The sequence below is a fragment of the Hipposideros armiger genome, unplaced genomic scaffold (genome assembly GCF_001890085.2).
Source record: "Hipposideros armiger isolate ML-2016 unplaced genomic scaffold, ASM189008v1 scaffold_133, whole genome shotgun sequence".
Lineage (NCBI taxonomy): Eukaryota > Metazoa > Chordata > Mammalia > Chiroptera > Hipposideridae > Hipposideros > Hipposideros armiger.
This window is the reverse complement of record NW_017731483.1, coordinates 1171690-1199079: the sequence shown is the minus strand read 5'-3', so window position 1 is coordinate 1199079 and position 27390 is coordinate 1171690. Positions and strand designations below refer to the sequence as shown.

The 27390-nt window shown below is 49.0% G+C and overlaps 1 protein-coding gene across 3 annotated transcripts in view; it reads left to right on the top strand.

Moving 5' to 3' along the window:
• COL15A1 (collagen type XV alpha 1 chain) overlaps window positions 1–27390 on the top strand; it is a 102424-nt gene that overhangs the window by 5430 nt on the left and 69604 nt on the right. Inside the window, exon 4 of one of the 3 annotated variants that reach the window (XM_019649467.1) lies at window positions 7523–7635. The exons of the other annotated variants lie outside the window; for them this stretch is intronic. Coding sequence (XP_019505012.1) covers window positions 7523–7635 — 113 coding nt within the window. The remainder of the gene's footprint in view (window positions 1–7522; window positions 7636–27390) is intronic. 3 annotated transcript variants of the gene reach the window in all.

Sequence of the window (27390 nt, the reverse complement as noted above, 5' to 3'; positions counted from 1 at the left end):
AAACCACTGGCAGATTTCTAAATGAGGTATGCGATGTCTCACCTCTGAATCTTTGCACAGGCTGGTCCCTTTTTTGAGAATGCCTTTCCCTTTGTCCACCTGGCAAATCCCTTTAAGGTTCCTTTCTGGGAAGCCCTCCTGCTTTGCGAGGCACACCGGGTGTCTCTCCTCTGGGCTACTAATGTCTTCACCTGTCTCTCACTTGCAGGGCTTTTCAGACTAGACCGTGACTATTGGTCACTCATTTGCCTCCCCTACTACACTGGGAGTTTGGTGAGGCAGGGACTGGGCCTTGTCCCACTCTGAATCCCAGGACCTAGTACAGGGCCTGGCACAGTGGGCACTCAGGCAACTCTTTCAATGAATCAAAGAAGAAATGAATGGGTAGGTTTAGCCTGTGGTCTAGAGAGGGTATGCCAACTTACTACACCCTGTGCGGTGTGGAAGTCATCCTGATTCTTCCACAGCTCTGCCAGCTGTGGGGTGACCATGGCTGAGTCACTAGGGACATTACTGAGCTTTTCGTTTTTTTTCCTTTAATAACTTTCAAAACTACTTAGGCTGGAATGTACACTAATGTTACTTTACTCTTTATCTTTTTTTCATTCCGTCTAATTGTATAAACAATTTTTCTAGCTTATCCCCACTCATCTTATTCCTGATAGCCTCTGTCAAAAATAGTACATTTATATTTTCTCTGCTAGCTAAATAGATGAGCTTATCCAGTTTTCCTTTAATATGCACAGCTTGATCCATTTAAAATGGACCATAGATTAGGGTATATTCTGAAGTCAGTCGTTTCCCATAGTGGTACATTGGATTCCCCCAAATACGAATTAAAATGTGAGCTGTTTCCCCATCATTGGTTGCTTCTGGTTATAATATAAATTTTTTTTCCTGAAATGTCTAAACTACTGGTCACTATCTTGTGCATATGTGTTTATTTTCTTAAAAACCCACATGGTCTTGATAATCGTGGCTTTGTAATGTGTTTTAAAATCTGGTAAGGGAACTCACCCCTGCCTCCTTCATTAAGCCATAAATTCTTTAGCACAGATTGATTTATCACATAGTTTCCTCTTGATAGCTTGGATCCTGAGAGTGTCATAGTGCTAGCGGGCAGGTGAGGGTTATGAAACAGGAGGCAAGCTTGTGAGAAGATCCAACTGAGGACATTAACGTGCAGTAAAGAGAACAGATGAGTAACTAAGGTTTAGAGTTAGAGTAGCGGACTGTGGGGTGCGAGCTATTACTTTTGACACACCCCAGGGCAGCTGAGGCGGGTCACAGGTGTTGAAAGGAGCCAGGTTTGCTGGCTGATCACCTACCTCTGCTCCACCCCAACTTGAGAGAGAAAAAGTCTAGAGTTAGAGTAGAACCTGGGAAAAGATCCAGACCTCTTCTGGGTTAAGATCTGATGAGGAGCTACACGACACCTACGTCACCTAGCGAGTGCAACCCAACCCTTATCCCCATCGAAACTCAACTCAACCCAGCCAAGCCTAATCCAATCCAATTCATTTCACTTGTTGTATGCCATGGTGACTTAAAGGAGTGGAAGGGCAGAAAACTGTTCTGAGGGCCCTGGTATCTCTCTGAAGTGACCAGGACCCCTGACTTCAGGTGTTGGGGGATCCCCTTTCTGGGTTCAGGGAGCTTGGCTAGAGTCTGGCTTGCAGGGAGCAGCCCTGCCTTCGGTCTGTCCAGAAGTCACCCATCCCATCACTGAGGGACTCAAATGAGGACCAGCTTAAAAGCCCCTCCACCACCAGGAGGTCTTTTGTAGCTAGCTTCCTCTCAAAGCGCATATCTGTTGAAGTCTTCAAAACTGTCTGCCCTGTTCTGTGTTCTGGTTAGTATCATAGGTTTCTGTCTTCCCCCTATGTTTCCTGGCTGCCTGCTCTTCCAGAGGCCCTCCGGGGTGGGTAGTGTGGTAGTTTAAGAGCTGCACTGGACCCAGTGCCCATCCTGGAGGGATGCACAATCCAGGAGTAGAGCCTGGTGTGCAGCAGCTGGCTTGAATGCTAGGGAGCTTGTGCAGGCGCAGGCAAGACTCTGCACCACCAAAGTGGGGATGTCCATTTCTACCAGAATATGCGAGAGTGAAGGGAGGTAAGTAGGTTTTGAAAGCGGAGATTTAGCTTTTCAATAACGTTTAACATTTTTGATAATAAAAATAATAATCATTGTAAAAACCTCAGGGGAAAAAAGGAGTTTAAAAACATTACATATTATCTCAGAGATTAAACTCTGCTAATATTTGGTGGGCTATCTTTCAAGTTTATTTTCCATGCCTAAATATGCACATACATTGATATATAATATGAATAGATCATTCTGTGCATTGTATTTTGTTGCTTGGCTGTTTTTCCCCTTGACAATCATCTAGGCACTTCCTCGGGAACATTAAATATTCCTCCCTAATATCCGTTGTGATTGAAATAGTATTTCATTATGTGGATGTCCCATAATTAGACTTGTCCCCTTTTAGGTCTTTAGGCTGTTTCCAGTTGTTCACTATTATAAATGCTATTGTGAGGACCTTATTCTTGTTGCTCTGTGTTTGACCATTTCTGTAATTATTTCCTAGCATCAATTCCTAAAACAAATTGTTGGGAGTAGTGCATGCCTGTTTTGAAGGTTGTTGTTGCATTCTTTGGACAGGCAATAATAATTTACACTCCCCACAACAGCGTATGAGAATGCCTTGCTCACCCCACCTTTGTCCAGTGCTGCTGTTTCTTTAATTTAAAAGGCAAAAATAACAACTAAAGGGACGTGCCAGCATTACTGCTCCACACTGTCCTTAGTTGAATCGAGCCTGGGATTCCTTTCTCCCTTTTCATTCCCCCTCCTCCACCCCGAAATGCATTCATCCATCTTGCATGTGTGTTGTGGTGAGCGAGGGCTGGAAGAAAAGAAGGTTTTTCAAGAATTTAGAATGCAAGAACTCAGATCACAAGGACCTTGGTGGTTCTCAACCCTGGCTGCACCATAGAATCACCATGGGGATTCAAAAAGAACCTGATGCACAGTCCTCCCCCATTTCCAGGATTCTTAATTAATTCATCTGGGGGATGTCCAGTCATCAGCAGGTTTTGAAAGCTCCTCATATGTTCCTAAGGTGCAGCCAGGTTTGAGAGCAACCAATGCAGTCCAACAGATTTCTTTCCAAGGTGACGACCCCGAGTCCCAAAGAGGAAAGCAGCTGTCCACTGTTGCAACACAGGTCAGGGCAGAGCTGACACTGGACCCCAGAGGGAGCATCAGGGGATACAGCTCACGTGCGTGAACTCTGGGATCCTGGGCTCACATCTCAGCTCTGCTAATTCCCATTGAGTGACCTGGGGCCGGTTACCTCTCTTTTCCTTACTTTCCTTATCTGTAAATTGGGACAGTAATTACTACTCTGAGGAGTAATGAGATAAGCATCAGGCTTGTAATTGGTGACCAGTTCAATACCTCCTTCTTTCCCTGCTCCCACATCACTTGGGTTCCTTGAGGGCAGGAACCCTCTTTTATTTATCCATGCTCCCTCAGCATCTGACATGGCACCCAACGGACACAATGAGCATTTGAATGCATTAATGAATGAATCATTCAAAGCCTGAGAGTGTGGAGAGCTTAGTGAAAACCCAGCATTATGAACCCTTGACCATAGCAAAGTCTGTGTGTGCTTCCAGCCCTGCTGGAAGACCACCCACTGCTATTCACTGCAATGACTGCTGGAGGGGCCAGGGCAGGGTTGGAGCAGGGGCTGGATATAGCCTACACACGGGGGATAGAGTGTATGTCATGAAAAAAAAGTTATGCGTTTTGGGTGCTGGAAAGTTCTAACCATTCCATCCTATAGAACAGAGGTGTAGAGTCCAAAACCTGAGGCCAAATTGAGCCTAAATTCATGCAGTTTCAATGATGTCACACACAGAACTCCATCTGAAGTTGTGTCAGCCAGCCGCTGTTCCCCTTCCAGACGCACAATCTTAGTGGTGGCGAGTTCTGTCTTTATTTCAGCACACAGGTTTGTCTCTTGGCCTCCGTTCTCTCCACCCTGCAATCCATCCCTCCTATTGCGGCCTGGTAGTCTTCTAGCTTGTTCCAACTCAAATGTGGTCCACCAACAGCAGCAGCAGTACCACCTGGGGACTTAGTAGACATGCAGATCCCCAGTCTCACCCACAGACTCAATAAATCAGAATCTGCATTTGAACAAGATCCTTGGTAATTCACATACACATTAAACTTTGGGCAGTCCTGTAAAACCAACTCTGATGATGTCATCCCTTCTTAGAACCCTTTGTTATCTTCCCATGCTCGCCACCTGCGGTAGACAGAGTAAGGGCCCGCCAATGGTGTCCACATCCTAATCCCCAGGACCTGTAACTATATGTTAGGTTACATGGCAAACAGGAATTATGATTGCACAGGGAATTAATATTGATAACCAGCTGACTTTAAAAGAGGGTGAGGCTCCTGCATTACCAGGGTGGGCCCCGTGTAATCACAGGGTCCTTTGGGTGCTCCCTTCTCCCAGTCTTTGCTAGTGCCATCTCACAGTCTGGAATATTCTCCCTGCCCTGTTGAAATCCTTTTTCATCTTTTCGCCTTTATAGACTTGCTGCTTAACGTGTGGTCCCTGCACCAGCAATATTGGCATCACCCAGGAGCTTGTTAGAAATGCAGGGTCGCAGGTCCTGCCCCAGACCTGCTGCGTCAGAATGTGTGTCTTCCCCAGGCCCCCGGTGATGCATGTGCTCACAGAAGTGGAAGAAGCAGGATGTGGTGGCGTGTGGCGAAGTGCTGGGGCCGTGGCGTCGGACAGAGCTGCTTCGGTTCTACACTCTGCACTTATTAGCTGGTGACCTTGAGCAATTTACTAATACTCTTCTAGCCTCAGTTTCCTCATCTATAGAGTGGAGATAATAATAGTATCTATCTTAGAATTCTTGTGATGAGTTCATGAAATCCTGTTCCCAAAGCTTTTAGCACCATGCCCAGCGCACCATGAACCCCCGATAAAGGTTAATGGCCGTGGTAACAAGGTTCAACCTCAGTGCTAATGGACGTGGCCCCTAAACTCCCCGGCGGCCTCTCTCAACATTGCTTGTGCCTGGTTCATTCCATCAGGAGTCAGAATCCATTTGCAAGTCCATCTCACTGAGGATGGGGAAGGCGGTCCAATGCAGTTCATTTTTGGAGTTTAGAATCATTGACCTTCTAGTTAGTGACCTTCCCCAGACCTGCTGAGCCAGAATCTGTCTGTCCCAGGCCCCCGGTGATGCATGTGCTTGTGGAAGTGGGAGACACAGGCCCTTGTGGCATGCGGTTATGTGCTGGGGCCATGGGGTCAGACAGAGCTGAGGGAGATAAGCAGCCATGATGTGATGTGAGAAACATGAAATATAGCTAAGCAAGGACTTTGCAAGTATGGGTGGGCGGGACAGGATTAAACCCAAAGTTTTTGGCTCAAAAACAAAGGCCACCCTGCCTGTCATAGTCTGATAGATTTTTCATTTGTTCAACTGACTTTCACTTAAATATGTATTGACTGCCTACTCTGGACAAGGCAATGTGGTATGTGCTGGGCATGAATGATGAACAAGATAGGCATGGTTCCCACCCTTGTGGAACCTAAGTCTCATGGGGGACACTAAATAAAGGATTGGATAAAAACTCTAAATATTTATAAATGGAAAAAAGTGTTATGAAGAAGTACAGGGAGCTATAAAAGCACATACCTGGCTACGGTAATCTGTACTGGGGTGGGGTGTCAGGAAAGCTTTCCTGAGGAGTGACATATAAGATGAGATGTGAGGGGTGAATAGATTTAGCCAGGAAAGGGGGAGGGGCTGGTGGGTTGGAAGAGGAGTAGAATGTTCCAGATAGAGGGAACAGAATGAGAGCTTGTGCATGGTGAGGGGCAGTCTCCAGGATGGAATCCCCGTCCAGTAGCTGATTTCGCGAGCATGGCCCCAGGCTAGCCTCTTGGCTTCCATGGCCTCTTGGGTAAGGTGCAGTGCTTCTAGCCCAGGGTCCATGGGCTGAGGGCCTCTGGTTCCTACTTCCTGCCTTGTTCCTGCGTCTACTTATCTGAGAGAGATTTGCTCCTGGTGGGGGCACAGGGTCCAAAGCTCTTGTACTACAACTCTTAACTCCACAAGGGAAAACACTCGTTCTCTGTCACTGCTGGATCCTCAGCACCTAAAATAGTGACTGCCATGTAGCGGACGCTCAGTGAATGCTAGTTGAATGAATAGATGTGTGAGTGCTCGGGGCTACAAGAAGCTCTTCTCTCTCCGTCTGCATTTACCTTTTCAGGAATAAGTATGTAGGGCTGCATTAGCATGGGAAGGTTGAGTGGAATGTGAAAAATGCTGCTCATGCATATGCATGTGGGAGACTGGCTGGTCCCACTCAAGTTCAAAGTTTCTAAGAATTACCCTTTGGAGGCAGCCTCCTACCCAGTGTGGTCCGTGCTGCATAGTGGCTCCTTGTAGAAGAAGGCACAGTTCACCATTCATGCACCTGGGACAGCTGGGGCTCCTAGGGCTCCCTGCTGACATGGCCCAAAGGTCCTCCAAACACCTCGCTTCCGTCAATACCCACTGGGAACCTTGAGGACCCAGAAAATATTGGACTTTCAGGATCATCTCTTCTAGCTCTCCTAAATTACAGATGGGCAGGTAGAGGCTCAGAAAACAGGGCCAGGCTGAGAGCTGAGTCACACCGCTAAAATACAGAAGGATTGGTTCTAGAACTGGGTCTTCCGATGTCCAGGTAGATGGCATCACACTACCCTGAAGTTCCCAAGTGCTGTGTGGACGTAGATGTCTTGTCTGTCTGTCCCATCCTCGGGGGTGTGGGAGGAAAGACTGGGGAAGGAATTCACTTAGGCTGAGGGTCTCTTCTGTGTATGGTTAGAGCTGAGCTTTGGAAGCATCAGATGGACTTCAGACCCCAGTGATCCCATTTACTGGCTATGCAACTTGGGAAAATCGCCCCCAAAGAGCATTGGTTTCCTCGTCTGCATGGAGGTAGTAGAGGTCCCTACCTCCTGGGCTGTGTGAGGCATTCAGCAGGCAATGCTGGAGGAGCGCTCAGAACAGAGCAGAGCCAGCAGGCATTCAGGGGCTGAGAGCTCTCTCCCCTAGACCATGAACCCCACCCTGTTGCTCAGCAGGACCACTGGGAGATTTTAAAACATGGTGAGGCTTGGGCTTCATTTCCAGAGATGCTCATTGGGCTGAGAGCCACGGATCAGTATTCTAAAGCCCCGAGGCGAGTCTTCATCCCAGACAGGGATGAGGAGCTGCCTATTAGATGATACATGTCATGAAGGTAGAGAACATGTCTGTCCTATTCTCCCCTGAATCTCCAACACTAGCAGTGCCAGGAGCAGTGCCAGTTGGTGCTTGGTAGTATTTGTGAATGAATGCATGAACGGATGAACAAGATGTGCTGGCCCCTGACATTACCTTGCACCACTACCCTGCGAGTTCAGTGTTTTCGTCCCTATATCCAGGCGCAGAGAAGCTGAAGAACTGGCCCAAGGTCACCGGCTAGTACGTGGTGGAGCAACGACTTGGATTCGGGTCTCTGGTGCCGATTCCACATCCTTTCCCCGGCACCTGCAGGGTGAGGCTCATCCTCTTTGCTCCCACCCCAGGACACCCCAGTTTTCAGTCTCCAGTTAGGGGCGTTTCCTGGGTACTCATTCTGGAAGGCCTGGTTCTCCCTTTGTGACTCTTGAGGTGCACAGGCTCTTCCTCCAGCAAACATTTGGAGACCATCAAGTTATACTTTCATCTAGATTAAACAAGAGTCAGCCTGTTTCAAAATATGACTTCAGGGTCACCATCTGTTCTGGCTGTTCTCTTAAACTCAAATCCCATTTCAGAGCCAAACAGGACTCCAGCATCCCGCAGAGAGCAGGTCTCTGTGCAACTGAGCAGGAAAATCGGTAGAAAGAGGCAGTGTGTTTTGGTAACAGCTGCAGGACAAATTTTTTATGCCATTCGTTCCCTTTACTCAACAGCATCCCAGTTATTATATGTGTGGACCACATGCCCCCACTACAGACTCAAGTGCATTCAAGCCCATATTGGCCACCTACTGTGTGCCATGTACTGTATGAGGCCTTGTCCCATGCTTCACCTTCTTTAGGGTAGTGGGTGACAGTGGCCTGGATGGCGGATAGCTGTAGGAACATGACATGCCATAGACGCTTGGCCGAGTCACCTTTTCAAACTGGACCTCAGTTTTCTCGTCTTAAGGATGTTAGAGTGGGTGCTTCCTGAGGTCCTTCCCAGCTCTGAAGGTCACCCTGACTCTCGAGGCTTCCATCAGTCTTGGTCAGTGGAGGTGAAATTTCACAGCGCCTGCTGAAGCCGTGAGCTCATCCTCCCTGGCTGCGTCTCTGCCCTGACTGAAGTCCCACGAGCTCATTTGTTGGGGCACCCCGGGACATTCCCAGGGCAGCTTGATTCTGCCCAGGGCATCACATGCCAAATGCTGAGAGGCTGCAGGAAAGTATGTCTCCTGCTGTTGCCAGACTACCGCCTTCGCTCCACATTCCAGATCTCCCATTTCCACCCTCTTCTTGGCAAGAGGAAGGAAGGGGGCCCGACTGCCAGGGGCAGCAGCTCGAGGTGCAGTGGCGATGCCTCCTAAAATGGTCAGCTGCAGCTTTCCTCAGAAACCTCCCAAGGTGCCCCGTTGTTGGATACATTTTAGCCTCCTGTCTTGACATTCAAGGCTCCACAATCTGACTTCAGTCTCCTAGGTGAAACGGTGATGAAGAGTAGAAAGAGCTGGGAAGGACCTCAAAGGACCCACATGTGAGTCCCAACCATCTCAGTTACCAGCTCTGTGGCCTCGCTCTTCTTCAGTCTCAGTCCACGCATCTGCAAAACGGGACGGCAACAGCCCTCACCTTATCAAGTTGTCCTGAGATTAAAGGAGCTAATGCGTGTTGGTTTAACACTTCTGAATCTGTATGTATCTGGATTCATACTTCTTTCTACATGAATCCTGGAGGTTATCTAAGGTTCCCATCGCTCCATCCCCCAGAACCACTCATCTACTCCTAGTTTTCCTACGGCCTCTCCTCCAATCTATGGGTTTGCTTGTGCTCTGCTGGCTCTGCCATGTTCACATGTGGAAAGCCTTCCAGGTCCATCTCAAGTGTCCCAACTTTCAGTTCAGGCCGCCTGTATCAGGGTTCTATGTGTTTGTGTCCTGTCCCTGCTACTATGCTGAGAGCTACCCAGGGACCAGAGTCTGAGTCCGCTTGATCTCCCAGAGTCTAGCTCGGGGCCAAGTCCAGACGAGGCTGACCACTGGACGCTGGTGGTGGGCAAAGCCAGACCCTCAGCTGGGATTACAATAGAGTGAAAGACAGTGAGGACAACTCCTGCCTTGCCTTTCGAGATCCATTGTCCCCTTTGGCTGCATTCTCTCGGGCCTGGGATAATGTAAATTATGACTGAATTGAGGCATGTGGTAGCAACTCTTTTAGAGATTTTATTGACCATGTGGTTGTCAACCATGCCAAAGAATTCAAGAAACACCCGAGAACATGCCTCACTTAGAGAGAGACTTAAAAATTGCCAGAATTACTCTTTCAAGTTCCTCCCACCATGATGCCCCTCCCAGCCCATGGGGTTGGGGGTGGGGAGGGAGTGGGGGGGATACATCAAGGAGCAGGAATCTTAATGTTCTGTTCCTGGAAGCTTGAGAAGTGGCCTGTCCCATCCCACCCCATCTTACCCAGTGGCCCCAGCTCATGCTCTAACAACCAGTCAGGCTATGAGCAGCCTCCCTGAGGCCTCCAGCCAAACCTCAAGGACCCTCACAGTAAATAACATGGAGAGGGGAAGCAAATGTTGTTCCCATTTCCCACCCAGACCCTTGTTTCAGGGAGGAGGCAGCTGGAATTTAGTCTGAAGTCTAAGAGGCCGGTGAGTTTACGAGCGGCGCTCCAGACTCAGTTGGTGTGTGGGAGTCAAAGGCAGGCATTTTGCAGAAGGCTGGTCATTCAAAGCCCTTCCGCTCAAGGGTCAGCCAGAAGGATGGAGCAAGGCCTGAGTGTCAGAAAAGTGAACATCCAGCCTCTGTGTGGTTATAAGTACAGGTTTCCCCTGCTATCCGAAAGTAAAGCATTCTTAGGAAACCTTTCATAAGCTGAAAGGGTGCAAAGTGAAAAAGCAATTACCTTAGGACACACCTTGCTAACGATACACAAGATAAATTGTGATAAAGCACAGGTGCTCACAGTGTTCAAAGCTCTGGTAGCTCGATGCTGAGATGCTGAGTGTGGCTCTGGGAAGGAGCTTGGCCACTCTCACTGCTTGGGGGTGTGCGCTGCTCCTCGCTGCAAAACGCTATTTTCATTTTTTGCCTTTTTTTTTTAAAGTGAAATCCTTTTTGGATTTCTTTTGGTTAGTGAAAATAGGTACTTATGCAGGTATTTGGTAAAAATGAAGTGGCATAAAGTAAACTTTTGAAAAGCAGCAGATACCTGTATTCTATTATACCTTAACCATGGGGATCACACGAGAGCAAGGTAGTAAGTGCCTATTGAACTAAATGGTGCTGATGGAATTACTATGACAGCAGCCATCATTCATTAGAATTCTTTGTGATTGACGACAATACATACTATACTATACACTAAGACAAGCATACAGTCACTCTTGTCCAGAATCCATTAAGCTCATTCATTCAGTCACATGTGTGTTATTTATTCATTCATCCACTCATTCATTCATTCATTCATTCATTTATCCATCAATTCTCATTTTTGCTCACCCTAGGCAAGGCCTTATGCTAGAGGGGAGACGGTGAAGTTGGGAGATCCAGGGATGAAACAGAAGGTGATGCCTGCCCCCCCAAAGGCCCACAGGCTGGTGGGAGACACAGGCAAGTAAACAGATAGTAAGAGAGTAGGAAGGAATTGATTGGAGCTTCCTGTGCAACTCACCCAGGGAGGGCTTCTTGGCAGGATGGTGACTCATTTGTAGACATCTAGGGGTCACCCTGAGGGTCAGCTTCCCAGTGTGGCTGGAGTGGACTCCGCCAGATGTCTTCAGGCCCCTAAAGCCCAGTGCAAGGCAGGAAAGCCAAAGAGACAAGGGAAGTCGCTGTCACCGCCCTCCCAGAAGGCCTGGGCTCCTCCTGGTTGGGATAGGCTTTCCCTGGGGACCAGCTCCCTTGAGGCCGCAAGCTTTCTCCTGGCTGCAGAGCCCTTCACCCAACATGCCCAGACTGTGGGCTGGAGCTCCTAAGCCTCTCTGCAGCCCCCAGCCTGGAGCTACTTGGCTGCCTCACCCCAGGCCCTAGGGCCCCTCCTGTTGTCAATCAGTGGAATCTAGTCACTAAGGGACTCAGCCTCCCATCAGCCTGGCTGGGATGGCGCTCATTTGCCATGCTATGGTCAGAGGGAAGCAGCATCTTGGCTGGTGCCCTGCCTGGGTCTGTCCCCTGGCAGATGCGTCTGGAGTCCTGGCCAGCTCTATGCCTGGGTCTTGGCCCTGCTGCTCTCTGCCTGCTCGTGTCTCCTGCTCCGTGATTCCCCACAGCTGGCCTCCATTCCAGCCTTAGGCCACCACCTGAGCCTCAGCAACAGTGCAGGGCAGTGGGTCTCAGACTTGAGTGTGTGCATCGTCACCTGGAGGGCTGGTTAAAGCGCAAGGTGCTGGGCCTCCCTGCACAGTTTCTGACTCAGGAGGCCTGGCGTGGAGTCCATGGATTTGTATCTCTGATAATTTCCTAGGTGATGCTGATTCTACTGGTGGAGGAATCGTACTTTGAGAATCACTGGTGTCCTGGTTAAGCAGATGCGCTATGGAGCCGTCGGGGTCCTAATCTTGTCTCTGCCACTTACTAGCTGTGTGACCTAATCGCTCTGCAGTTTATCCTCATTTGTAAAATAGAGATAATGGTAACACCTTCCTCACTGGGTTATTGTGAGTATTAAATGACCCAGTCTGGGTCATACTTGGCATATAAGACGCATTCAGTGAATATATTAGAGGTTTGGCTACTGTAACCAATTGCCGCAAACTAGCGGCTTAAAACAAAAGAAATGTATTCTTATAAATTTCTGAAGGTCAGAAGCCCAAAATCAAGGTGCTGGCAGGCTCTAGGGGGAAATCCTCCTTTGCCTCTTCCAGCTCCTGGGGGCTGTCAGCATTTCTTGACTCATGGCCACATCAGTTCAATCTCTGCCTCCAAGGAGATTCTATCAAATCTCCCCTGTGTGTCTTTTATAAAGATACCTGTCATTAGATCTAAGACCCACCTGGTTAATCCAGGATGATCTCTTCATCTTAAAGTCTTTAATTATATCTGCAAAAGCCCTTCTTCCAAATAAGGTCATGTTACTAGGTAGCAGGGATTAGAACATGGACATATCCTTTGGAGGGCCATCATTCAACTCACTACTGTCAACATGGGCCATTGTTATTATTGTTCAGTTGTTGTTCCTTCCAGCAGCTGCAGTGAGGCCTGACTGTACTTTCCTGCCCTGGGGTTGAGAGGATGGACTGAGGTGCTAAACTAATTTCCAGGTTCCAGCCCCTCTCAGTCAGCCCCATTCACTCAAGCCATTCCCAGGGTGGGGCAAGAAATTCTGCTCATGAAGTTACACTGGCCACATTATAGCCACATTTCAGCATGTTCAAGTCTCACTAATCAGAGAAAAAACAACTCTCTCAGCCCCCAGACACCTGTTTGGAGCCCTCTGCCCATCTGACTTGTTCTTCACACCTGAGCAGGCTACACCTGACAAAGCACTTTCACATTCAGAACCACATTTGACCCTCACTGTAACCTAGCAAGGGAGGTTGTATCACCCCATTTTGCAGGTGAGAAAACTGAAATGGAGAGGGGAAATTGCCCAACCCTACCTTTCATGGCCGTTATAGACAGCAGTTCAAGGCAGAGAAAAGAAGGCTTATCATTGGTAATAATCACGACAATCACAACCACTGTGCTTTATTAAATGTATGCTTTCGTTAGGCCCTCTGCTCGGCATTCTATGTCTCCTATCCCAGGTCATTCTCAAAACTCTCTCCCACAGTAGGTGGCATTATTTCTATGGTACAGATGTAGAAACTGAGGTTCAGAGAAGTGAAGTGTGTTGTCCACAGTTGCACAGTTTTTCAATACGAAGCTGGGATTTGGAGGTGAGTTTTTTCCCCTAACACCGTGCTTCTTGGAGATTCTTTCTCCAGCACTGGAAACATGTCAGTTCAGCCAAGATGAGGGCAGTGGCTGCCCGGTGACCAGCAGGACCAGAGCCTGCAGCCCTCCCAGATCTCCTCAGAAGACGAAGCCCATTAGGGACTGTCTCTCACTGGCAGCATGGCCTTGTTCCTGATAGCTGTAGGGATGATACTAAGAGCAATGGGGAGGGGCAGTCGGGGTGATGGGGATAGAGAGGCAGACAGGCTCAGGGTCACTGAAGGCTGGGACAGTCAGGGTGTGCTCCCTGAGTGGGGCAGCCTTGGGTGTCAGTGAGGAGCAGAGGGAGACTCCACTCCTGGCATTGGACAAATGAGGCTTTAAAGCACCAGTGCTGGGACCCAACAGCTATGTGCTCTTGGGCAAGTTGGACTTCATTGTGCCTCAGTCCCCTCATCTGTAAATTGGGAGCAGTCACAGTGGGGTTGTTGTGAAGAACTCGGGGCTGTGAATTAGCATCACCCGGGGAGCCATGCAAACGTGCCATGCCCGGGCCACACCTGGACCAGCTGAACCAGCATCTCTCAGGGTGGGCCTGGGCATTAGCATTTCTAAAAATCCCCCCAGAGATTCTGTGCAGCCAGGGTTGAGAACCACTGCTCTGCAGGAAAAGTCCTTGGTGCCCAGGACACAGTAAGGCTCAACACAGAAGAGCTATCATTACGCGTTCACTCCTACATTCACAAAACTAATGTTTATTGGACACCTACCTGTGCTGAGCACCAGTTATCACCTGTACAGGTCAGCAGTTTGTATTTATTGATCGGCCATGTCTAGCATCGCTTTCAAGAAAATGAACTAGTTGGGTTCAACACTTTATGAAGACATAACCCAAATCTGATAGCCTGAGAAGGTTTTACTGACAAGAAGGAAAATACAGAAAATGCACCCACATCAGAAAGACCAAAACTCTGTGTGTAGGAAGTATAATCAAAGCTCTCCAGCCCTTTCAAGAGGTATCTAGAAAAGGAGTGGGCTGCAGACTCTCTGTGGGCCCGTAGGCAAATATCTTTCCCTAAAATGCTCCAACTTCAACATCTATTATGTGGAAAGGTTTCAATGGATGCGTTTTTGTTGGTTGGTTTATTTTTTAACTGCAGAACCCTTTCTTCACATGCGGCTATAATTGGAACCCAATATATTCAACAAATTAAGTCTGAGTTGATGTGGTGTAAGTGTGTATACGAGGGTAGGTGAGTGTGTAGGAACGTGGGAGAGCGTGAGAAAGTATCCATGAATGAATGTGTGTGAGTAGGTGTGAGTGTGAGCATGTGAAGGTGTCAGTATGCGTGAGCGTGGGATGAGTGTGGTGAAGGTGTGCGTCTATGTGTGTGTGAGTGTGTGAGTGTGTGGGTGTGACTATATGTATCAGTGTGTGTGTGTTTGTGGGTACGTTGTGAATAGGCGAGAGTATGTGTATGAGGGTGTGCTTCCGAGTGTGAATCTGTGTATGAGTGTGTGAGTGTGTGTGTGACTGTACACGTGTGTGTGTTAGGGGCCGAGGGGCAGGCCTTTTCCTCCTTAGCCACCCCTCCGCCTGCTGGTAGCCCCCTCTCTGCCCCTCCTCCACACCCTGCTCTGTAGTTGGAAACCCTCTGGTCCAGCTGTCTTCACTGACCTTGCCTGCCCTGCCAGCCGCTGGTTCTGTCCCCTTCCAGTGCTGAGCCTGGCAGTTTCCAGGAGCCCCTTCCCAGCAGGTTGCTGCCTGTTCCTATCCGGTGCCCCCCACATACCCCCAACAGGCCCCTTCTCCTCAGACACATTTTCCTCACAGAGCCCTGGCAGGCCCTCCAGAGCTGCCTGCCGAGCTGGTGACTCATTCCAGCTGATGTCATCCGCAGGATCCAAGGCCCTCATCACACTCAAAGAGTCCTTGTTCCCCAGATGGAAAAGGAAGGTTCATAAACTGAGAGAAATTGACTACAGGGCTCTTCCCAGATGCCCATAGCTGCTCGCACCTGCCCGCACCTGCGGGCCTTCACTGTGCCTCTTGGCACACGTGGTCCCCAGGTTCCTGGAACAGAGGTTTGGGGAACGGGACAAAGGAGGGGTCTGAAGGCCCTCACTGCAGCAAGTCAACAAGACCCACCACATGCTTCCTGAGGCTTGTGTAGGGCTCTTTCACTGGAGCCAATTTCTGCCTAGCCCAAGGTGTTAATGCATGCGCGCGCACGCGTGTATGTGTGTGTGTGTGTGTGTGTGTGTGTGTATGTAGGGGGTGGTGGTGAGCAGACCTGGGTCTCAACATCAGGAGTCATAACACACTGTCTCCAGGCGAAATTCTTCAGTTCCTTTGGCGTTAGGCTTCCTTATCCAATGATATTATTAGTTCTTTAAATGCTAAGAGTTGGAAGGTGGCTGAGAGGGGAACTGACAAGTGCGTGAGAATGCCTGACCCTGGGTCAGCCCCAGTCGAGTTAGCTAGGACTCACCCTGGGTCCTGAGTGCTCACAACGTGCCGGGCCCCATGCGAAGCACGGCCCCCTATGTGATGTCCATTCTCACGATGACGCTGTGAACCAACCTCTCTTCCACTGTTTAGGGGAGTCTATAGCTCAGAGGAGTGAAGTGGCTTGCCCAAGGTCACACACCAGTTAGTTATTGGCAGACCCAGGATTCAAACCCAGGTCTGTCTGACGCCAGAGCCTAGGGAGTTAACTCTTACCTGTGGCTGCCAACTGGGGAGGGCATTAGACTCACCCAGGCCAGACACTGGAAGACCCTGAGTCCATAGGGCCAGGTGGGAGGGGCCGACCTCTGTCTTTTTAAAAGCTCCCTTGGGTGACTGACGTGTGGTCAGGGCTGGAACCATCACACCATCCTATACCACCTATTCAGACTTGAATCTTGACTCCAATCGCTTATTATCCTCATAGCCTTGGAGCAATAATTAACATCTCCAAGCCTCAGTTTTCTAACCTGTAAAATGGGGATAATATTATCTACCTCATAGACAATCAGGAGCGAAGATGAATTGACTGGTGGAAAGCTCTTTGAATGGTGCTGGTCACACATTACGCCCACAGTAAATCTTAGCTGCTGATGTTATTGGTTCTTGTCATTCATTCATTCGTGGGCCACCCTTGGCAGCCTCTGTGCTGGTGCGGGGGACTGAGAGATGAGTCCATCCATGCCCAGGTCTAATCATATCAGAGAAGGAAAGGAGCTAACCACCAGAATTCAGAGAGGCGAGGGTGCTTGAGCAGAGGGATGGACAGGGACTATGGAAACACCGAGAGGTGCAAACTCTTCCCTCCCAGGCCACGAGGGTCGCCCAGGAGACATGGGCTGTGACGGGCCTTCAGTGCTGGCTCCTGCACTGGGGCCTCCAGTGAATTACTTCCCCTCTCTGGGGCTTGATTCTCTCCTCTGAGAAATGAGAACATGAGCCCTGCCTTGCCTTCCTCCTGGGAGAGAGAACAGGTGAAAGGATGCTTTGAAAACCAGAGAGAGTGCTGGGTGGGTGCCTTCCTGCTGGGGCTCTCAGCTGGGCCCAGCTCCCTCCAGCTGCTGGGCAGGGCCGCCAAGCTGTAGGGCCCACACCTTGCCAGTCTCTGCCCACCTCCAGTTCCCTTCAAAACCATCCCTTTCTCAGTTTAGGCCAGAGGCCTGAGAGAGCAACAGAGGGGGCTGGGGAGCTCACACAGTAAGTTCATTGAGCAGGAAAATTCCTATGCTATATATGAAAACCGGAAAAGGGAAGGAGGCAGTCTAAGTTTACATGTAGAAAAATGCTCTTCTGTAGTTCAGAAAAATGAGGTCTTTCATTGTTGGCAAGTCCAGGTCTCCCTTCTAAGTTGATCCAGGATTTTTTCCCTGGCAGGGAGACAGTTCTTTTTCTAAGAAATGCATTGGTGGTTTTTCTAAGAACCTCTTGCATCTTTACTGGCTGCAGACAGATCCCGTGCTGCATAAATTCTATTCTGTTCACTTTCCTCCGGGAAGGAAGTCAGGTAGAAACAGGGGTTTCTGGACGTTCCAGCCTGGGTAGGGTGATGTTTCCTCTTAGGCAGAGCTGTGACATTTTTCTGGGCACAGCACTCCCCTTCTCTGGCCAGCCCATGCTGCCCAAAGACAAGGAAGTCTGTGGGGGGAGGGCTGGGTTTGTCCTGGTCCCTGTTGGAGTCATTGCTTCCAGGCCCCAAAGGCTGTGGGCTGAAGGAACTGGCAGTTAAGGGCGGTTAGAAAAACTGGAAAACAGACGAGTGATGAGGAAGATGCAGAATTGGAGGCTCTCAGACCTGGCAAGGGCCCTTGGAAACCATCTAGTCCAAGCCTCTCGTTTCACAGATGAGGAACCTGAGGCTCAGAGAGGAGACGGGACTACTCAAGATCATACACTGAGCTGGTGGCCGAGTGTGCCTCCCGATCTGGTCCTTTCTACCACCTCGTGCAACCCCTGAGAGGCCATGATGTGGAAGTTGAGGACTACTTGTGTATAGTCCCAGAGGACAGAGCCAGGCAGGTGGGGGCTATGGGAGACATGCCTGAGCTCACCAGGAGAAAGAGCACTGACATCTTAGAACTGCCCAGCAGTGGTCAGGGTTGCTGTTGGAAGGTGGAGTGGGGGGCAGGGTGAACTCCCCAACAATGGAGATGTGTAAGCAGAAAACAGATGGCCTTTTGGTGGGTACAGGCGGAGGAAACTCCTCCAGATGGTGAGCTGCACTCACTGTGCACAGATCTGTGGATTGCTGAGCTCCCAGCTTCCTGTCTCTCTAGGGAGGTGAGAGGAAAGGAAGACACAGGTTAGGAGGTCTGATTTTGGTACTCCCCGGGTCTCGGGCCGCCTCCCCATAGGAGCTTCCAAAGGGAAGGGAAATAACAGTCCTGAGAAGATGCAAGAATGCCTCCCTTTTAGGCAGGACGGCCTGCGAAGGAGCAAAGAGGAGGGGGACTTGGATTCTGAGGCGCCCCAGCTCATGCTGCAGGCAGCAAAGGAGGTATTAGGGACCTCCTCTCTCTAAGGGGCTGAGCGCGGGGAAATTCAGACCAGATGGGCCCTGCTTCGGTCCCCAGGGCAGTCACCCCCATCTTACCTGTATACCCTTGGCCTGTTAGCTCCAACCCCTGACCACAGCAACATGGGGTCTTCAGACCTCCTGAGCCCTGCCCCACCGTGGGAATATTCTGGCGAGCTTGAAGGAGTTAGCAGGTCCCCGTTAAAGATGACCAAAGTGTTCTGTGGGTTCTTACAGCCACGGGTGGAATCAGAGATGTGGAGCGGGCACCTTCTGTTTCCCCAGGCAGCTGGCATAGGAAAAGGGCAGAGGATGGGAGGTAGGCCTCTGGGTTCTAGTCCTGGCTTGGCCACAGCTACCTGTATGACCTCAGACCTGCTCTCCTGGGTCCCTTACAGACCTCTGAGTCTGATTCTGTTGTTAGGATCCCCGTTCTCCCAGTTTCCCCAGTCACAGGCAAGTAAGTGTCCCCCACAGTTCCAACCTGGGAAGCCTTCCAGGGATTTCATGGAGATGCAGTTCTCCATGTGGCCACCAGAGGGCGCTGTCGCGCACGCTCCTGGAGTGTCCTCAGCTTCTCCCACTCTCCCTGTCTGGCTTCTCCGCAGCCCCGGTTGACCCAGAGCCAGAGGAACGCTCCTTCGCCCCTTGGGGCCTTAAATGCTAACAAGCTGGAGCGCTGGGCTCGGGTCCCAGATGTCATCTGTGAGATGGAGCTTTGCAAAGCCAGATACAGATCTTGAATGAGGCAAGACTCCAAAGCCCAGGCTAGCCCCAAGCACTCCGCAGGACCCCACAGATGGAAGGGACTGAACCAGTCCATTACATAGAAGGAGAAACTGAGGCCGGATTGGGGAGGAGAGGCACCAGATGTCCAGGAGTCTATGGCTGAGAGAGGAAAAGAGGGAAGAAGGGAAGGGTGCCACCCCCACCAGGGAAGGGTCCCATCCCCACCTCCACCCTGTGCTTCACCTCCTCTGGCCAAGTCGCTGTCATCTTTGTGGAAGGAAAACCTGAACCCTGCCCTGTTTGTTTCTTTATTGCTAGATTCTGCCCTGGTTTCCATGGAAACTGGCTTAGGACCCCTGGGAGGAAAGTCGCACCCTGCGGTGGCTGTTCAGATTTTCCTTTGCCTGGTCCATCTCTAAAGCAGTCTGGTTCCTCTCCATGTGCCCTTTGGAGGGGCCGGCCCAGAGATGTGCTCTGGAGCCTGAAGTCAAGACTTCAGGGGAATAGGGCCCGTGGCATCCGCCCCACCCCTTCCCTCAGGCCACATTGCCGAGTGCCTGCTCTATGCCAAGCCCTGACGTGGGTGCTTAGAGGAGGCGGCAATGTCTGTGGCTCTGTGTGTAGGACAGGGGTGGGGCTCTGGTGTCTTGGGATGCAGCTGAGTGAGCCTGGAGAGATTCGGCTGTGAGAAGATGGGGACGGGTGTTACCAACAGAAGGAACCGCATTAGCAGAGGCAGAGGAAAAGCAGGAGATGAAGCAAAGGGTGTCTCGAGTGGAATTTTGACCTTATCCTAAAGACACTACAGAGCCACTGAAGGCTTTAGAACTTGTGAGTAGCGTGAATGGATGCCTGCTCACTGAGACACCTGGATCATGAGTTTCCTCAGAACCTGCATTGTAGATTCAGTGCCATATCCCAGCAGCACACAAGACATGATATGGAGGCTCTATAAATGTTATCAAATTCAAGAATTGGAAGAGTAAGCTGAAGAACCCTTATTGTAAATGAAGCTATCCCCCTGCATTAATGCACTGAGAGATTGAGACTGAGGTCAGATTCAGACCCAGGAGGTGTTTTGAAGGCGGTGAAAATACGTAGTCTGTCAGAGTGGATATGGCTCGGAGAGTCCATCTTGTCTAACTCCCTGATGCACAGACGGGGAAACTAGGGTCAAGGATGGGGAGCAGCTTGCCCAGGAGCACAGACAGAGTCAATGGCAGACCTGGGACTCCACTCAAGAGCCCTGGGCCCTCTCACTGCCCTATGGCTGGGGGCTCCTGGGTCCGTGGCCCCAGCATCGTGGAGATGGCAGGGAGCCTGGATCTCCAGGTGATGGATGAGCGTGAAGTGAGGTCCTGGTTGGATGTGTGACCTCGAGCCTGACCTCACTAACCTTTACCAGGACCACAGTCTCTGAATCTGTCACTTCCTGTGTGCTAAGCATTTTAGGAATATTATTTACTCAATTTATAGTGTCCTGTGAGTGAGGTGTTATTATCTGGGGGGGGAAGTATGGCACCCTCCCATGAAGGACCCCAAGGTTACTGTGGCTGAGGAGTGCCATAATCAGCCCCCCATCAGCATGCCTCTCTAGTCTGCCCCTCCAGGTTGGTGGGCTGTGTTCCCACCAGCTGTGATCTCCATTCCCTCCCTTCCTGACCAGCACGGAGCCATCCCAGGACAAGCCTATGGACCAAATTGCTGGGCCTGCTTGTCTTGGCTCGTTGGCTTTTCTCCCCTCCCTGGAGGCCGACTGAGCAGGTGGCCCTCCTGTCAGAGGCCAAAGGAAAACGAGCCAGCAGGCCCAGGCGCGGCACTGAGCATGGGTCACTCCAGGCCAGAAGTCGCCCCTTGCCACATCACACCATGCTATGGGACAATGTGGGGCGGTGGGGGCTGCCGAGAGCAGGGCTGGGCTGACTTGGGCTTCCTCTAGATTTGTGGCTTGGCTCCCTCTGGCTGATCCAGTGGAAACAAGACCTTTTAACTGTTGGCTGCACACTTGTCCTCCTTTTGTGTGAAGGCACCAGCTCTGGAGACCTGCGATTCTAACTTAAAATCACACCTCCCTCTATCCATCCTTGCTTCGCCGCTCCATCTGCTGCTTCCTGGCTGTATCTTCTGGTCGTAGAACTCTCTTGCTGATCCTCCACCTCCCTGTCTATTAAACAGGAAGTTGGGTAGATTTGTGATTATTTTTTTAAGCAGTATCTGTCTGGGACTAAGAATTCCCAGAATTGCCACATGGAAGCCTGGGCTATAATTGCTTAAGCAGGTGTCCAGGTGGGAACCTTTCAGCCCCTGCACCCCCACTCCCCATCCTCTGAACCCCCACCTGTCCCTGGAACTCCAAGGATACCCCCTTGGAAACAAACCACTGGATGAGAAGCTCCGGCCCGTTTACTCCTATGAAACCACACAGTCTCAGGTGGGGCATCCCCACTGGAAGAGTTCTCAGTAGGAGAGAGAGAGGAACTGGAGGAAAAGCTTTTCACTGAATCAGATAAAGGATGAGGAAAACAGGGCTATCAGCAGGGTGCTCAAGGTTTTGTTTTCTTTTTATCTTTAAACTGTGGAGGGGAGAAAAGAAATCTCAGTGGGGTGTTTGCTTTTATTTCTGTTTCTTTTCATTTTTTTTCTTTTCTTCTGTACAAAGATGGGCTATATCTGAGTGAGGAAAAGCAAGAAGCAAAGGTTTTGTAATGTCTAAAGGAGGATGGAAGGAATGAATGTCTTTAAAATATGCCAGTGTCTTTATTTTTCACACCATGTACTGGTGTCTAATTCAAAAAGTAGAAAAAAGTATCCAGTGAAAAGAAAGTTTTCTGTTCTACCCCAGCCACCAGCTCCCTTTCCTGGAGACAACCTCTGCTCCCAGTTTCTTGTGTATTCTTCTACAGATATTCTAACCTATGTTTTTAAATATATTGTATATATTTATCTAATATATATATATATTTCCAACTAATAGTGATTCTGTTCTACACCTTACACCTTTTTTGGTGTGTGTGTGTGTGTGTGTGTGTGTGTGTGTGTGTGTGTTTATTTTTACCTAATACATCTTGTGAATTGTTTCATATTAATGCCTAAGGAATCACACCTTTTTTAAAGGCTGCATTGCATTTCACTGTATGGATAAATAAAAAATTTTATTATTCATTGAGCCATTCCCAAAGATGGACATTCTGATACATTTCAAACAATGCTGCAATGAGTATTCTTGAATATGCTTCACATTTCACATATGTAACTTTATCTGTTAAAACAACTCGTAGACATACAAGTATCATTATTTGATCGTTGAGTACATGTACACTTGTAATTTGGTTTTTTTTAAAGATTTTATTGGGGAACTGGGGGAGGGGAACAGCGTTGGAGAGTTGGGGAGGGGAACAGACAACTTGTTGTCCTTTTTGTTCTTCAGTCTAGTTGTGGAGTGTGGAGGACATTGCTTCACTGGCCCATGTTGGTATTAGCATTGCGCTCTTCCCGGGTGAGGCACATAGGTCGCCGGCCACTGGACGGCCGCTCACAGTGGCTCTTGGTAGCTCACGTCGGCTGTGGCCACTCACAATAGCTTATGGCAGCCCACTACAGCTCCACTGCAGCCTATGCTGTCACCAGCGACTCATGGCAGCCCAGCTCCAGGTTGAGCTGTTGTTTACCATCTTAGCTGTAGAGGGTGCAGCGTAACTGGCCCTAATGTGGGATCTGAACCGCTGCCCTGCTGCTCAGAGCTGACACTCCCAAGCCAACTCCTAACCAACGCGCCACTTGGCTGGCCCTGTACACTTGTAATTTGGATGAATTTTGTCAAAGATGTCACACCGATTTACGCTCCCCCCAGCAATGCATGAGATGGCCTGTTTCTTAAACCCTGCAACACAGCATATGATCCAATATTCTGATCTTTACTGAGCAGCTAGAGAAAATGGTATTTCTTTGAAGTCTGAACTTGTGTTTCTCTTATTGTGAGTAAGGCTGACTGTCTCTTCCTGTGCATAAGAGCTATTTTTATTTCTTTCACTGTGGAAAGACTTTCTTATTCTTTGGCCATTCTTCTCTTGGGTGGTTGCTCTCCTGCTTATTCATTTGCTTCGTGTATTCGGGTAATTAGCTTGTGGTCTATAATGTATGTAACAAATATTTTGTCCAGTTTTTGGTATTTTATTTGGCACCAGGGGGATTTTTATTTTGCTATGAAGAACTTTAAAAATGTATATGTAGTTAAATTTAACTAGATTCAGCAATCATTTTATTTATGCCTTCTGGGGTTTGTCAGACTTAAAATTAATTTGTTTTAATGCATGTTGCAGACTGGAAAGATAAAGCATTGGATTGAGGAGCAGATCCAAGTTCATAGCCAGCAACCCCCTTCTGTCTTTTCACCTCAGTTTCGCCTTCTATAAAATGAGGGGATTGGTACTTCATTCATTCATTCAGCAGCACTTGGCTGGGTGCTGGGAACACAGAGAGGAATGATGTGTCCTTGTCCTCATGACCCAATCGGGAGAGACACATCACGAGAGAGTGAAATGCTTTGGTGGAGGACCCAGTGTGTACTGAGGGGACATCTAATGTAGCCTCAGGTGTGGGTGCAGGAGGTAAACTGAGGGATTTTAGGGGAGGTAAGGCCGGGGCTGAGTCTTAATTGTGGTGGAGTGGAATGAACCCCTGGTTATTCGCAAAAGGTGAAAGCATTCTCAGACTCAACAAAGTGGGAGAGTGAAGAAAGGTTTTATTAAAGTTAGGAAGAGAGAAAATGTCCATGGCAGTGTCCAAAGATGACGACTGCCTCGGGTAGTAAGGAGAGAAACACAGGCCGGGGTTGTGGGGGTCGCTGGGGCAGAGTCCAGAGTCTGAGAGTGGACAGCTGCCCCTAACTTTAGGTTAGCTTTTTCTTATATAGGGAAGGGGCAGTTGGTCAGGCAGGTTTGAGGGCTGACATCCTTCCTGGGGTCTGGCCTGTTTGAAGACGATGTTATCTCCAGACTCTAGTCTTGGACTCGGCCACAGAGACCTGGGACTTTAATGCGTCACCAATAAATGCTGCACGGGAGTTGTAAATTGGATTCCAGTGTCCGGTCACCTGAGGATTAAGAAATTGTTCTTGCCAGGTTAGGATGTTGTTCATTAATGAGGTATGGGCAACCTTGAGAAAGGGAACAAACAGGGTTCTTCAGTGAATCAGTGAGGGGAGAAACAAAGAGAAAACAGATGAATATCAGAATGCATCAAACTGTGAACAGACTAAGTCTAATTACAGGTGGCCAGACAGCAAGCTATGTGGTGAGTTCAACTGCAAACTAGATAAGTCTAACTGTGTTACCGATTCCCTGAATTTCACCTTTGCACTAATGAAAAGGCATTATTCTAGCAAAATAACTGGTTGGCATGGCATGGGGTGGGCTAGGTGGCAGAGGGGAAAGTGTTCAAGATAAAAGAGGGAAGACCTGCCATAAGACATTGGAGGAACTATGTCGGGGCATTTTGGGGAGTAGGGAATAAGAAATAAACATCATCACTATCGTTGAAAAGCCTCATGGACCCCTCACAAATCACATCTCTCTGCCTTCCCTCAATGTTGGCAGGAACGCACTGCTGGTAGGCATGTAACATGGCACAGTTGCATCTTAAATGTTCTCACTGCCAAAAAGAAGTGATAATTATGTGATGTGATGGAGGTGTTAGCTAAAGCTAAGGTGGAAATCATATTGCAATATATAAATGTATCAGATCAACACATCGTACACCTTAAACATATACAATGTTGTATGTCAGTTGTGTCTCAATTATAAAAAATGGCACAGTTGTTTCAGAGAACATTTTAGCAGCATTCAGTGAAATTGCAGGTATCCATATCATCCAGTAATTCCACCCCCAGATGGTAGAGTTACCTGCAGAGGTAGGCACGTGGAGACGTGTATAAGAAAGTCCATAGCAGTCGTGTTTGTAACAGTGATGATGGAAACCTCACTTTCCATCAATACAAAAGTGAATCAATCCATTATGGCTTATTTACACCATAGAGTACTGTGGTGAAAATACAAGACCCACAGCCACGTGCATCAACAAAGATATATCCCAAAAGCAAAGTGTTGAGTCCGGGGCGGTGGGGTTGAGGGGGTGGCGGGCGTGGGCGCAGAAGGATACACACAGCATGCCAACATTTATATGAGGTTTAGAGACATGTGCAGTGGTTCTACATTCTGTTAGACAGACTCATGTAATAAACATACAGAGACATGCATGGGAGTGATAAACTCCACATCCCCTGAGTGGCTCCTCTGGGGTGTGGGCAGGGGAACAGGGTTGGAAAGTTCATGAGAGCTTCAGCTGAATTGATATTTCCTTTTCTAAGCAGAGTGGTGGACACATGCCCGTTTCTTACATTATTCTTTAAAAGAAAATTACTATTTTTCTATTTAACCAGCACTTCCCCAAATTACCGCCATGTGTAATCAGTGTAAATTTTATCCATGAAATATTGTACATTCCTTTTTTCAAACAAAGTCTTCAGAATCCAGTTTGTATTTTATCCTTATGGTACATCTCAGTTCCAACAACTGACATTTTCAAGCGCTCAATAGCCACACTTGGCTAATGGCTATTGTACTGGACAGTGCATCTCAGGCAGAGGTTGTATCAGGCGACCTCTGAGGTTCCTTTCTGAACTTGGAAGTCGAGGAGGAGGAGGAGGAGGATGGTGATGTTAATAATACCCACCAATTTATGGAGCATTTGCTATGTGCCAGCACCTCATATTCTCACATTTATAATGCTTCCATTTAATTACTCTTTTTAAAAATTGTGGTAAAATAGAAACACATAAAATATGCCATTTTAACGCATTTCATATTATTATTCGTGCTTTTTGGTATGCCCTAAATGTTTCATAATAATTTGTGACACACGTGCACACATCCACACAGGCTGGCTGCTGACTGTGGTGCCCTGGGGTGGAGCACAGGAGCCAGGATGTGTCTCTCTGGATGTGTCTCATCCATTCTCCAGGGATGTCTGAGTTCCTGCCCAGGCCAGGAACTTGCTGCTGAAGGGGTCATTGAACAGAGGGCACACTAGATTGAGTTCCACCCCTGGGGGAACCCCTAGGAGAGAGCCCCCATCTCATGAGACTGAGGCAGTGAACCAACGTGAGGTCAGACCAGCCATGGCTCAAAAACATCCTGCCACTTACTAGCTATGTAACCTTAGGCCAGTCACTCCATCTTCCCAAGCCTTAGTTCTTCATTTGTAAAATGGAATAATAACAGCACTGATTCCCGTATGAAAACCCCGGTCATTATTATTCTTTGTGTGGAGCACAGGGGCACAGAGACAAGGTTTCTAGGACCCCATCTTGGCCTCCCTTTCCACATCAGTACAGCGGGGTCAATAATCCTGCCCATCTACCTTTTGGGCTTAGTGAGTAGCTTTTAAAAAAAAAGGGAGAGCAGTGGGCTGGCCGAGTGGCTCAGTTGGTTAAGAGTTCGCTCAAGAGTTTGAGCTCTGAGCAACAGTGGTTTGATACCCGGCCCGAGCTGAGCAGCCGTTGAGCTGCCAACAGGCGCTAGGATAGCGCTCAGCTTTAAAAAAAAAAAAAAAAGAAGAAAGAAAAGGACGAGTAGTGAATGTTTCCTGTGTTACCACCGTATTTCCGGGGTTACATGGATAGTCTCATTTCATTATTCTTGTGGAGCCCATATCATAGAAGCAAACACAGCCTTGGAATGGTTAAGTGACTCACCCAAGGTCACCTAGCTGGTTAGTTTTTCAGTGGATTGGGCAAGTTGGTAAACTGGCGAGCAGGCTTGATTCCTTAGATGGGGCTTTACTAGTGGTGCTCCCGAGTGCCTTGGGTCTTCTCTGGAGACCAACCCACCAAGTCCCCTGAGGTTACTCAGGTTCCCAGCATTCTCTGGTTTTCAGCTATAGCCCAGGCAGTCACCACATGAATCTGCTTTGCCCCCTCCTCCATCCACCCTCCTACCCCTCCCCCCTCCCCGGTCTCTGGAGGAGAACCCTGATCGATCCTGACCCTCATTCACTCCAGGCCTCCTCAGCTGGAGAAATGCTCAGTATCCTGCTTCACTTCCGAGGTCAAAGGGCCCTGCATGTTCACTGTCCTTCCTGCAGGGGTCCTGTCCACCCCTCCCTGGGATCTGTCTTCCTATCACTGCTGGTACCTTGGGCATCACCTTGGAAGTGGGTGCATGGCACTGCAAGCCAGCCCACAGCCTCCTCTCGGGGTACAGTTGTTGAATGGACCAAACCTCCCTTTTCAGGCCACCATAATGGAGCCCTGTTATTTCTGTCCCCAGGGTGTGGTGGTTAAGAGCTCTGGCTTAGAACCCTGGATGGAACTTATCTTCTCTAAGTTTTCCCTGAAGTGAAGTGGGGATAATAGTACCTAGCCTCATAGAGATGTTGTGAGGATTAAATGAGCTAACAA